Below are 13,350 nucleotides of genomic sequence, written 5' to 3'. Positions count from 1 at the left end.
CTATTTTTAGAACAGTCAAATATTCCTTGCTGCTCTATTGTACCACGCGTAAGTCTCACTTTTATGAGTCCTATAATTAGTATTCGTCACTTGTTTGGTCTTAGAATCACAGACACTTTCAATAAGAAGCTCTGTTACAACATGTTTAACATCTGGAATATGTTAGGCTATTTTAAATAAAATTATTACTGTGCAGACAAAATCTAATTTATGAGTGGAGGAGGACAGGATGACTACAGCACTGCTACAGTATGGGCTCTGAATTCCTTATTAAACCATGGTCTGAGAGGTTAAAGACTTGTACTACCATGAGGAAAAAAGTCTCCAGACTTTTTTCCTCCTACCATGAAGGTTCAGTGGAACAGGTTTGACTTCATTGCCTCAGACTTCACCCACCAGGTTTTCATTTGGCCCAGAGGCAACTGGCCTCAAAGCACTGCACCAGTGATTTCACTCTTCCAAGATTATCATCAGTACAGTGAACTTCACCAGAAGGATACAGAATTTAGGATACATGGCAAGGCCTTGGTTTGGCTTTTGGACCAGCAAAATATCAAATACCAGGCAGAGAGCAGGCATACTCTATTAAGCAAACCAATTAATTTTTTTAAGTACATGATTTTAAGTGTTGACCATTCAATAATGTCAATGGAATGTCATCAAAATGCAGCATGATAGGGTCTGGAGCCTGCAGACTATTTATCTCAAGCTAGGAAGTGTAACAAAAAAATATTTTACTTTACATATCCAACCCATGTCTGATGGATTTTGAGGAGACCCTCAAAAAGGTAAAAAACTCATGGAACAAGGGTATAAAGCAGCAGTTCCTCATGTGAACCCATAAACTACCAAGCAGACTAAGACCCAGCACCATGGAAATGAGTAATTTAAGAACTGAGGGAGTACCTGCCAGATCTAAGAGGGCACAGAGAGCCTGAGTCAGGCTGCACTGCCTCATCTGACACAAGGAGCAGGAGGTGTGAGGCTGAGCAAGCTCCACCAGGCTCGAGGGAAAGGATCCATCTCTTGACAGAGAGTGTCATGAAGCACCAACTCCTGCTGGGTGTCACCATAGAGATCCCTGGGCTCCAGAAAGGAATTGGGAGCGCAAGAAATCAAGCACATGAGATGTTATTCCTGACAACGGCACATTCCGGACCAGAAGGGCTGTCAAGACACATTGCTGGAGGATGAGAGAGTATCCTAAGAGAGTGTTACCATATGTTTATCTCATTCCTATCCTCTCCCCTAGAGGCAGATACTGCCCTTGGCCACTGCCTGAAAGGCAGCACTGGCTAGAGAGGCCTCATGGTGCAATTCAGTCCTGTGCTTCTCATTAAGAGACAGAATAAAAATCCAAATTCATCATTTAGATCTCAAGAACCGAGTAATACCAGTGCAAGCTCCATCACTGGCATGACACAACTTCTGCACCCCTGAATCTGCTCCACAATAAAATACAGAAAACACCACTACTACTTCAAAAGACAAGCCAATAAAAAAAGAACCGCCAAGAGTTATTTGATTCTTTTCTAAAAAGCAATTAAAGTCATAGATTATGGACAATCAGTTCTTTGTTCTTCACCCTCCTTTACAGCAAAGAAAGGCAAACAAAAGTATGAATCGGTTTAGGCAACACAGAACAAACAAGTTCAAGTGAAATTGCTTTAAATCCTGTTCATTACAACTTCAGTGGCTGCACCACACAGACCATGAAACACTTCAATAGAAATAAGTAATTTCATAGAGCCTTGAATTCAGTAATGAAGAACTTATCTACAAGTCAATGAATTGCACAGCAAAGAGACTTTTGCAAATTATACAGTATAATTTACACATTGAATGAAATAGCCAGAAAAAAAAAATCCTCTGGAAAGGCTTCTGCTGCCTGATGTGGCTAAACTGGACTGAATGTCTGTGGCATTTGAATTTTACACTAAATAAAGAGACACAATGCACTCAAGAAAGGAAGTGCTCTCATCAGGAAGCTGTCCCCTTCTGCTGTGGCATAAACAACTCTAAATGGCACGTCACCACCCTGACCATCACCAGGGAAATATTCATTTTCACAAAATGAGATCTATTCTTGTCAAAGCGATATGATCTAATATTACAGCAGCAGAAGGCAAGGCAGAAAGTTATCAGATAGGCTGAAATGGTGAGGTTTGCAGTGTAGCTTTCAACTCCTGCACAAATTGATCTTCATATATTCCAAAATGCATCTGTATTCAAATTATGAAAATTTAAATACCAACAGAATGAAAACAGTTATAATTATCCAGTAAGTCAACTATAACCCTACAGATCAAGATATTTAACTTCATCACTCTGACCAGGACAAAACCTTGAAACAGTCATGTAAGAGAACCCAAACACATTTAATTAAGAATTAAAGCAGCTTAAATAAAAGTTCATTTTTAATACAGAAGGAAGAATAATTCCTCCCTCCCACGATCCCTCTGCTGTCGCCAGAGTTAAAGCTGGTAAGTTCCAACAGCCCAGTGATATTTTTATTTTCAAATTTGCTGCTATATAGAACCCAAAACTTATTATAATAAAGTAAAACTCAAGAGGAGTCCAAGACAGAAAATGCTCGAATATGCAGCTTTACACATGAATACAAAGCAAGACAGGCAGCCAGTCCATTCACATGTGATCATGCTAGAGCATCCAACACAGAAATTTTTAATTTTCATTTTTCTGAGGTAAGGACAGAGTCCCCTTTATGCCAGAGCAACTCACAGAACCCACAACTCCAAGCCATTAAGTGCAATTTGCAAGCACTTTGCACTGCTAAATAATACCTGAAGACTGCTGAATCAGGTTTCTAATGGCCCCTTCATTTACTGTTACAGCAAGCGGCTTCTGCATTTTTCAAACTGCAGATCCCTAATTATTTCCCAACGGAATCGAGGGCTCCCAGAGTGCAACCTATGGTGACAGATGCCCTGCTGACTCCTCTTCCTTGCTGCCATCAGCTCACCCACAGCACGGGGGGGACGAGCACCTGCTCCCAACAGGGGTGCTCAGCAGCCTTAAGGGAGCCCAGCGAGGAAACTGGGTTGACAAGGAATTTATCTTCCTTTTGTTCCAGGACAGCTCCAGCCCAGCCTGTGTCCCTAAGCTGGCTTGCTGGTGAACATATCTTTGCAAGAAAACAAAAGCAGCAAGCTGGTGCACCAGCTTAGCTACAATGGGAAACCACATATGAGTGATATTTCTCTGACCCTTAGAGTCTGTGAACCACAAGCTGAAAACCTCCGTGGACAGGGCTGAAATCAGCATGACTTGAGCAAAAGCAATGCAGAGAAAAGCTGAGAATTTGAGAGCTGCTCTCAAATAGTGATGGCTCATTGCTGGCCTGTACTCTTTTGGCAGAGCTGCCTCATGCTGCAGTGGAGCCCAGATGATGCCAGGCAGTTCTTCCCAGCCATGCTGTGCCACCAGCATGGGTTCTTGGCATGGCTCTGACCTCAAACACCACTGACTGACTGGTGAGGGCTGAAACCAGCTGCAACTTGACTGTGAGAAAGTCAAATTATTAAATTACCTGTAATAGGCCTTACTTAACATTTTACATGAGCTGCTAACCTGATCTGTCTTAACTGTATCAGAAAAAAGAGTTAATAGCTCAGCTTGACATCCTAGTTCTTCATTTAGAATACATGCACAGTATTTTTAAACTACATGAAAAAAAATGGAAGACAAATTCACTTGGGAGAAAAGGAAATACACCATTTAAGACTAACCTGTAATTAATTTCAACTCGAGATAATTAACAGCTTTCCTTGCATATTCTCAGAAGATTCATTCTACATTCAGAATGTAACAGCTTAAAAATTCTATCACCGGCTTCCCTCCAGGAACATACTGCATGCAAGATGCTCTCAAAGCAAAAGCAATCCTGGTTACAATGAATACACCCTCAATTCTGGGTTTCAAACTCTGCATTCTGACTGAAGGTGCTTTATGGGAAGCCCTCAGGCAGCACCGACAGCCCAAGCAATATGAAAACACCTCATTCTGATCACTAAGCAACCTCTGGCTTCTCACTGGATATGTTTTTTTAATTAATCCCCAAAAAAGTCACCATATCTCTTTCCCACAGGGTTTTAAAGGTTTTTACATGTGCTCCTTACTGGTTAGTTACACATTAGACAATGGGCATGAAGTTAGACCTTTTCCAGATTGTAACTGTAGAACCCTGAGTGTCCAGGACTGCAGGATGTGTAAGCACTTCCTTCCTGCCCCATTCCCACCTGTTTAAGAGTTTTAACTCAAAGGCAACATCCCTTGGCTGGATCAACAGATCCTGGAGCAGCACTTCACACCAGAGCTAAAACACCTGCAAAGGGTGAAAAGCTCGGAGTGCTTTCAGAACAAAAACACAAGAACTGTTTTGATACATATTTTCCTTCTTCTGACACCTTTCAGAGTGTGACAGTAGTGGTGGTTTGGCTTTTAAAGTGTAAAGGACTTGTTAAAAACTGACTCAAAGCTTTTGGTGAACAGGAGAACTGCAACTGCCAGCTACGGTCAGGTCATGTGTTTGCCTAAAAAAAAAAAAACCAAGCAAAAAAAAAAAAAACCAACCCAACCATGAAACCAAGCATGGAAATAGCTAAGCAGGTCACGAAATAACACAAAATACAAACTGCACCATTAGCAGGCTGCTAAGTCAATATTTTTCCCTAGTGCTCAAGTGAACCTTTACATTTGTTACCCACAGCTCATTCCAAACAAGTGGCCAGATAATCATTTGTTCTTACACCCTGTGCTAACACAGGAACCACCACCACCATCAACCAGCACTGAAACTGCAGACACGTCATAGAAATTCGGAAATTCCACACAAGGTTCTGCTCCACCACAGCTTTACCAACACATTTCCAACAGCAAATAAGGCTGAGTTTTCAACAAAGACAGGAAGCAAAGTAGATGAGACTCTGGGAGTTCTGCAACAGAAAGGAAAACAGCTCAGCGGTTTTGAGAGCAGACACTTAGTTTATTCCTTTCTCCAGGATTTAAGTCTCCAAGCCAAATTCTCAGAAATCTTCACTGCATCAGGGGAATAAAATACTTTTCTATATATTTGAAGCCTGTTTTGTGCTTTCAAAAGCACTTGCAGAAGAGCTTTTTTCTCATCAGCCTCTCAGCCCCACTTCACTTGAGGAGTGAAATGCATTTTTTCCAGGAAATACAAAAGAGACTGGAAGAAATAAAAAAAGTGAGGATTTATAAGCAGGTATGGCACTTGGCTTGATACCGTTTGAATATTTTTTAAATTACTTTTTAAAGTAATAACTTTTATAATGAAATAATAATGTACTGCCTGATCAGGAAGCTCATTACAATGGAGATCAATGGATGATACTTTGATTTGTCAATCTGAAAAAAACAGATAAAATTTTTTCTAATCTACTCTGTCACTGAAGCGTATTTATCCCATTTACAATCTTATTACTTACCTGCAATTTAGGGATACTTTAATTCATGAGATATACCTTAAAAACTGGTTTTTAGATCTATAAAGCCAAAGAGAGTCATATAGCCTGTTGTCCAAAAGCAGCAAATTTGAACCATTAAAATGATAATATAACCAAAGGCACTACACATTATATTTACTAGGAAAGATTCATGCTTGAGGTACTTCTGATATTCCATCAGAACAATGGCAAAATGTGAGACTGATTTTTTAAAATTCATATTATTTCTGAAACTAAGTAATTTGTGACTGTAAATAGGACATTTTCTAAATGGGCTGAAAAGTAATATATTTTCCACAGAGCTTTCAGAAACTTAAAAAAAGAAAGAAAAATCCCACTGGTCAATGGTTCAATCCAATGTGTGCTTTTTCAAAAATCTTATTTATTTTCCATTTGCATAAATTCCACTCTTGGAATGCCATTGCAGCTGATTATTCATTATTTAAATTTACTTTGGAAATTAAACTCAAGGGGAATTATCTAAAGTATGTCAGACTGAAAATGAGCTGCGAATCTCCAAAGTTAATTTTAGCCTCGTGTGTTAAGGAAGATTCAAGTTCTTAACTGCCTTTTAATATTAAGAACTACTTATTCAGCAAAGTCCCTGTATTACTTTAAATGTAAACCTCTTTAAGCTAATATAAAAAAATTGAATCTGTAATCTTCAGAAGTTTCATAAAAGCAGCTTCTCAGTTTTTCTCCAGTATATTTAACCTTGGTAACTTGACAAGTGAGTCTAAGTAAACAGTCATTTCTCCACGTTTCAGCTGCTTCCAGCATTACGTAAACTCTGAACAGGAGGAAAAGTGAGATTCTATTCAGCCTCATGAACAGCTGCACAAGCTGCTGCTCTGGGTGCTTTTTTAAATACATATTCACTGACACACAGAGATTCCAAGAAGTTAATTAGGACAGATATTCCCCAGAGCAGCCAAAAAAACATCATGGCAGCTTCGGAAACTATTTGGTGAAATCATTTTGCCTGCGTTAGGTGTGTCAGACTAAAATGTGGTCATTTCTAGCCTATGATTCTAGAATCTTTTCAAGTTTAGGAAATAGTTTCATTAAAAGATTTCCATCTTTAACATTATCAGGAGCCATGCAATTTGCCAGTGGAAAGAAACCTTCAAGGGAAGTAGCTTATATTAGATTTTACCCAGCTGTTCTTCAGTGATGAGGGAAGGTAGGAAGCTTGAAGCCTTGGATCTCCTGACTCTCTCCCAGCCACAGCACCTCCCCAATTCCCAGCTGGGATATAATGGGTCATGCCTTAAGGATATTGTCATAGAGATATATTAGGGCTCAACAGATGAGTTTTAGATTTCAGTGGAGAAGCATAACAGAGAAACTTATTTTCAACACCAAATCAACTCAGGAAAAGAATTTTGACTCTTGTCTATTTTAGAAGTCTTTGTATCACAATTGCCTACTAAACACTTTTGTCTTGTCAATCTTTGGCTTAGATCAAAGTGGAATTAAACTCAGGGTTTTGTCTTAATATAGAGCTGCAGTCACCCTTCCCAGAGAACAAAGTTCCCTGGGAACACACTAGAGCTGCATGAATGGAATGCTGATTGTGCTCCATTCTCCCTCAAGTACCTCTTGGAAACCCAGGAAGGGGAAAGTGGGCAAATCGGAAGTTTGCACTGTAAATAACCCACTCTGCAAGTGGCATTCACTCAGTGGCTTCTAGAAAAGAAAAATTAATGCTGATTTCTCTATCTGAAGGCTAAATATGAGTTTGACTTGATGAGTTCCAATTTGTAATTGCAACACGTATCATCCAGGAAATCTTTCCAGTGCACATGGCCTTCAGTGACACTGTTGAACTTCATCACTGCTCTGTAGACAGAATTGCCTCTTCAGTTCCACAGAACACCTGGGGAAGGGGGGACAACTGGCCAAATAAAATTTTTAAAAGTACTCAGCACCTGAAAACAAAGGTGAGATGCCACACAATGAGACCCAGCCTAGCGATTTTTGTCAGACAACTCAGCACGCAGAACCCTGCTGCCATATTGAACAAACCAAGGTTTCTCTGAGAGGATTTTTACTGACAGGTGAGTATCTCAGGGGTGTGGGTTTAAACCTGTTTGAGGACACATTCTCTCAAGGGCTGGGTGCAAATAAAAAAAGAGGGACAGAGGAAAATCAAACGCCACACATAATGTTAAGTCATTTCTTGGGTGCTTTAAATTCAAGCTTGGTATATGCTAGGCTGTTCCTCGTTTCAGAAGAGCTGCTAGCACTGTTAAAATAACATTATAGCACTTTTTTTGTTGAGAATATGCAACACAGTGCTTCCACTTTAGCCAGCACAAAATTTGACACAAGTATTCCTTTCAGAAACACTTCATCAACTTCTGCAATTTCTATTCAACCAAGGGAAAACAGTAACAAAACAGTAACAAAATGTATCAAGCTAGCATATACTGTTTATATTCCTTACAGTATTTGGCTTATGGAGGCACTCCTCTACACACTTGAGAAAATGCATGGACAGTTTTGATTGATCACCAGCAGGAATTTTACAAGTTTGAAAAATCAGTAACAGCAGCAACATAGCAGGGAGAAGATGTTCATCCAGTGCTCACATTCTGAACAAGTACAAGTGATAAGCCACTGTCCTGACACAGACTAAATAAATCAGATGTATTAATGCTGAGCTAAACTTCAGTCTCAGAAAGGATCCTGTTTGGCTGTGTCTTTTTACAAGCATTCATCTCCTCTTAGTTCACTTTTAACTATTATTTTATCCTAGTTGCATACCTACTATAGCCTCTTGCTTTCTAAAGGAAAGCTTTAATGTAAGGGAGGACTTGATATGTGTAAGTATTACTCTTCAAATATTATCCCCAAGACACAGAAGAGTTTGGGAACTCTCAGTTAACGCTAATAGTCAAAAGTGTTTCTAATTACACCCAATAAAGAATTGTGAACAAAGCTGATGTCAGCATTTTGACTCAAAATATCCTTGAAGAAATAACTCAGGGGAAGAACTTTTGCCTTCAATTCAACAGCAAGGGAAAGACTCATCAGTTTAGCAAACAGCCAGGGAATTTCATTTAAGAAACTAATTTTGGCTGATTGATCTAAGAGCCAGTATTACCTCACTGAAGGCTAAAGTTACAGACACCATAAAATCTCACTGAGAGACCACCTGAAGTCCAGCTGTCAGAGTTACTGAAGCCATAAAAGATCTGACACATATCACAGTTGGCTTCTTCACTGCTCAGCAAAATAACCACTCTCTGCCTTGAAGTGTTTGCAAGAGCAAGACCTACATGTATAACACTGCAGGCAGCTTTAGGACTAAGATAAAAAGAGATGCAAGTATTCCCTGTAGAGTGAGCTAATCCTTTTTTGCCCTGTGACTGCAAAGAATCACTTCTGTAAGGAACCCTGCACTCCAAACCATGTGATCTATCTAAATATTTACACAACGAGCACTATTAAAACTCTGAAGCCATTAAATATTGCATTTTCAGCAAGCGAAATCAAACAATTATTCTTTAGATTACGTTTCAGTTTTAATTGTTTTTATCAGGGAAAAGCTCCTTAACTGCTCTCTGTAACTCACAAGGGCCCCACAGCTGTGGTTTCAACTGAATAGACTTGAAAATGTCAAATACCTACTTCCACTCTGTTTTCTTAAAGGAAAAAAAGGGAGGGAGAGGAGGAGAGGGAGAAAGAAGAGGGAAACTAATTAGACTTTCTTTCTTTTCATCACCATTTGTCATTATCACACAAATTAGCAACATGCACCCAAAAGGCTTTTTGTTCATCTCTCTGGCCTCCCTAGCAAGCTTTTTCCTGCCTTCCCTCAAAATGTTCCCAGTGTCCTTTCTCCCTTTTCATTCAGGCATATCCTTGCTTTCATGGCTTTCTCTGTGCTCTCTAGTCCTGCAAACTCTGCACTGATGAAGACACAACCATAACAATGTTTTAATCAGTGTACATGACATTTCCTCCCATTCTAGAAGAGTCTGCCCCCAGTAATCAACTTCCAGTACACTTCATTCCTACTTTTGCTCTAACTTTCAAATACATCTGTAAACTGTATCTAAGCTTTGGCAGAAAAGGAGAGCACATTATGTTAAGAAAACACTCTGGGCAGGGAAGAAGCCATCGAAACATGTATTTCACAGATTGTTTTCAGCTTTCAATGTATCAATCAAACAAAGCCCAGTAAGTACTCAGCAATACAAGGAACTCTCAAAGAGAAAATTACAGCACAAATTAATACTTACAGCCATAATTAACTCAAAAGGGTGTTTATACACCCGTACGGGGGATTGGTACTTCTGCACCATGGCTGCAGTTTAGTGAGATCGACTCAAACCTGAAAAAGAAAATTTTAAAACCATCTGTCAGACGTAGGAAGCCATTTTCAATTTTCTCTTACAATTAGACTGTGCGTGGTACCATGCCAGCAATTCCACAGGAAATCCTCCACAATTCCCTGACAACCTTTTTTAAGACCCAACAGGGCCTTGAAAAGCTATATATATATATATTTCTGTCAGAAGTGACTTATCATGTCTTCCCAAGACAACATAAAATTAGCACATTTTTAGTCCACTTTTAGTAACAAATCTTCAACATATTTTATGACTCTTTGTCAGGATGGCGAGACTTCCTGTGCTGCTGCTGAGAACCAAACACTGACACATCCCAGCGACAGGCAGAGAAGCATTTCCCAGTCCCCCAGCACAGTATGTGGGCTGCCCTGCTCAGAGCAAGGACTGGGAGAAAAAAAAAACAAACAAAGATATACAGAGAGCACAAAAGGAGGTTTAAAAAAAAAAATAAGTGTTAAAAACGCTTGTTTTCAGACCGAAGGGGAAAAATGGATTACTAAGGCACACTGATGACCGCGGGACATTCCTTGATCATCTCAAAAAAAAAAATTAAATTAAAACTTTTGAGAGAGAAACTTGTGAGATAGCTGGAGAAAAAAAGCTTCGAGAAAAATTCCACTACGCGGCCAGAAGAAATTCACTGGCAACACGGAGAGGAATTCCTCCAAAGGCTTCGTGCCTGCTCTACCCGGCAAAGTGCTTGACCCGAACTCTCTCGACTGCAATTACGTTTATTGAAAAATTTTGGCAGTAGCACTGGCAGATGAATCGCGGGCTGCGAGCCAGGCTCATTTTAGCGAGAAACGGATTTGCTACAGCAAGTTCGCTTCACTTTTCTGTCCGTAAGGAGCTCCCCACGTCCCCAGAGCTGGGGCAGTGCGGCTCGGCGGCTCCCCGACCCCGGACAGAGCCAAGAACAGCCCCCGAGCCACGGGAAGGTTCTTCGACATCCCAGTCCCGAGAAGAATTTACCCATGACTACCCCGCATTTAAAAAACAAACTACCTGAATCAGCACAAACAGCCGCAAACCCTCTCTAATCCCTGGACAGAAAGAGTTACACAACAAAGAAACTCCGCGTTCCTCCTGCCGCGGCGGAGCTGGGACAGCCCGGGAGGGGACGGGATGGGGGGACAGCTGTGACAGCGCTGAGCTCCGCCGAGGGGACCCGGGACAGCCCGGGAAGGGAACGGACACCTGTGACAGCGCTGAGCTCCGCCGAAGGGATCGGGACAGCCCGGGAGGGACAGGGACACCTGTGACAGCCCTGCAGGGATCGGGACAGCCCGGGAGGGGAAGGGACACCGGTGACAGCCCCGCAGGGACCGGGACACTTCGGAAGCGGAAGGGACACCTGTGACAGCCCCGCAGGGATCGGGACAGCCCAGGAGGGGACGGGATGGGGGGACACCTGAGCTCCGCCGAAGGGATCCGGGACATCACGGGAGGGGACGGGACACCGGTGACATCCCCGCGCTGCCCGGGAGGGACCCGGCCAGAGCCGCCTGTCCGGGGCGGCCGGAGCGCAGCGGCCGCGGTGCCGCCGTGCCCATCCGAGGACCGCGACCCCCGCCCCACCATCCCCGCCGTACCACCGCCGTACCACCACCAGTACCACCACCATCATTACCACCACCACCACCCCCGCCCACCACGGGCAGCGCCGACCGCTCCTCGGGGCTCCCCGCGGCCAGCGCTGAGAGGAGCCGGCGGGGAGCGGGCGGACAATGGGAAAGTTGCCGCGGGGCACGGCGGCGGCAGCGGCGGCGGGGCTGGGGGACGCGGGGCGCGGGGCGCGGGCGAGGGCCCCGGGAGGCGCCGCGCCGTCCTTACCGCTCGGAGCCGGCCGCGCTCTCCCCTCATGCCGCCGGGCAGCCCGTCCTGCGCGGGAGGGGCGCGCGCCGCCCGTCGTTCGCGGAGCCGGGGGGGGTGGGACCCGCGCGTGCGCTGTGCCGGGGGCGGAGCGGGCGGGGCGCATGCGCGATGAGCGGCGCGGGGCGCCCGGCAGCCGTGAGGGGAGCGAGCGTTGTAGGGTCTTGGAGGGTTTGTGTGGGAAAGAATCCTAAAGGTCATGCAGTGTCACCTCCCTGCCGCGGACAGGGACGGCTTGCACTAGAGTAGATTGCTTGGAGCGCTGTCCAGCTTGGCCTCGAGCACTTCCAGGGATGGGGCAGCCGCAGCTACCGCACCACCCTCACAGGGAAGAACTTCTTCCAAATTCCTAATCACAGGATCAACTAGGCTGGAAAAGACCTTTGAGATCACCGAGTCCAACCTATGACATAACACCCCCTTGCCAATTAAACTGTGGCACTAAGTGCCACCTCCAGCCTTCCCTTAAACACCTCCAGGAATGATGACTAAACTAATCCAAACCTGCTCTCTGCCAGTGTAAAGCCATTCCCCCTTGTCCTGTCACTGCATGCCCTGGTAAATAGTCTCTCCCCGTCTTTCTGGTACGCTCCCTTCAGGAACAGTGTGAAGCTGAGTCAGGGGAGGTTTAGGTTGGATATCAGGAAAAGGTTTTTCACCCAGAGGGTGGTTGGGCACTGGAACAAGGCTCTCTGTGTGACACTGAGCCTGTCTGAGCTCAAAGAGCCTTTGGACAATGCTCTCAGGCACGGGATGAGGTTCTTGGGGTGTCCTGCACTGAGCCAGGAGTTGGGCTCAACGATCCTAGTGGGTTCTTTCCAACTCAGCACATTCTGTGCTTCTTTGATTCTATACTGGAAAGCTGCAATTTGGTCATCCCAAAGTTTTCTGCAGGCTGAGCAATCCCGTTTCTCCTAGTCTTCCCTCATAGCAGTGGTGCTTGATCCCTCTGATCTTCATGGTGTCTCCTCTGGACTGCTCCAACAGGTCCGTGTCCTGTGCAGGAGCCCCAGAGCTGGATACAGTAGTGCAGGTCGGGTGTCACCTGAGCGGGGCAGAGGGACAGAATCCCCGTCCCACTACTAACACACACAGTCATGTACACACACCCCAGGTGCCTGAAGACATGGACAGCAGGACACGGCACCTTCTGCAGGCACCTCCCATCCCCTCCACCCCTTGAGCATCCTGTGGTCCCACACCCCTCATGGCTCTCTCAGTGTGGGGCTCTGGGGGGCTCAGGGGGGCTCAGGGTGAGTTTCAGGCACCATCAGGGGCAAGGTCAGCCCAGAGCGATGTCACAGCACAGGGCAGAGTCACTCAGTTCTCCAGGGCCATGGTGCCATGGGGGCGAGAGACCTGCCTCAGTCAGCGCTGGAGCATCTTTCAACCTCTGCTCTCTGTCATCAGCCAACACTCACCCACCCCAGGGTATTTGCAGTCTGGCATGCCTCAAAGAGCTCTGTCTCACACCATGCGTGGTTTAACTGTGATGTACTAAAAGCAAGAAATACAGTCGTGTTTTTTACAGTACCAGAGCATCACAAACAAAATAAGGACTTGAAAGTTAGGGGCTCATGTCTCAGCTCCCTTCAACAGCACTATTGAGACATTTTGTTTACCCACCATAT

At 44.2% G+C, this 13,350-nt stretch overlaps 1 protein-coding gene across 2 annotated transcripts in view; it reads right to left on the bottom strand.

Annotated features, from left to right (window-relative positions):
- Positions 1-11,803, bottom strand: part of SEC14L1 (SEC14 like lipid binding 1) — a 39,082-nt gene extending 27,279 nt beyond the window's left edge. Inside the window, exons 1-2 of one of the 2 annotated variants that reach the window (XM_085077874.1) lie at positions 11,681-11,803; positions 9,737-9,828 (exon numbers count right to left, since the gene is read on the bottom strand). In XM_085077874.1, the coding sequence (XP_084934000.1) occupies positions 9,737-9,799 (63 nt within the window). In that variant the 5' untranslated portion in view covers positions 9,800-9,828; positions 11,681-11,803. Of the gene's footprint in view, positions 1-9,736; positions 9,829-11,515; positions 11,538-11,680 lie in introns of those variants that run through there. The other variant, XM_085077875.1, reaches the window with a different exon arrangement.
- Between the last annotated feature and the right edge of the window lie 1,547 nt (positions 11,804-13,350).

This window comes from Lichenostomus cassidix, chromosome 18 (genome assembly GCF_008360975.1).
Source record: "Lichenostomus cassidix isolate B80296 chromosome 18, HeHo_3.0, whole genome shotgun sequence".
In the NCBI taxonomy this organism is placed as follows: domain Eukaryota; kingdom Metazoa; phylum Chordata; class Aves; order Passeriformes; family Meliphagidae; genus Lichenostomus; species Lichenostomus cassidix.
This window is presented reverse-complemented; position numbering and strand designations above follow the sequence as displayed.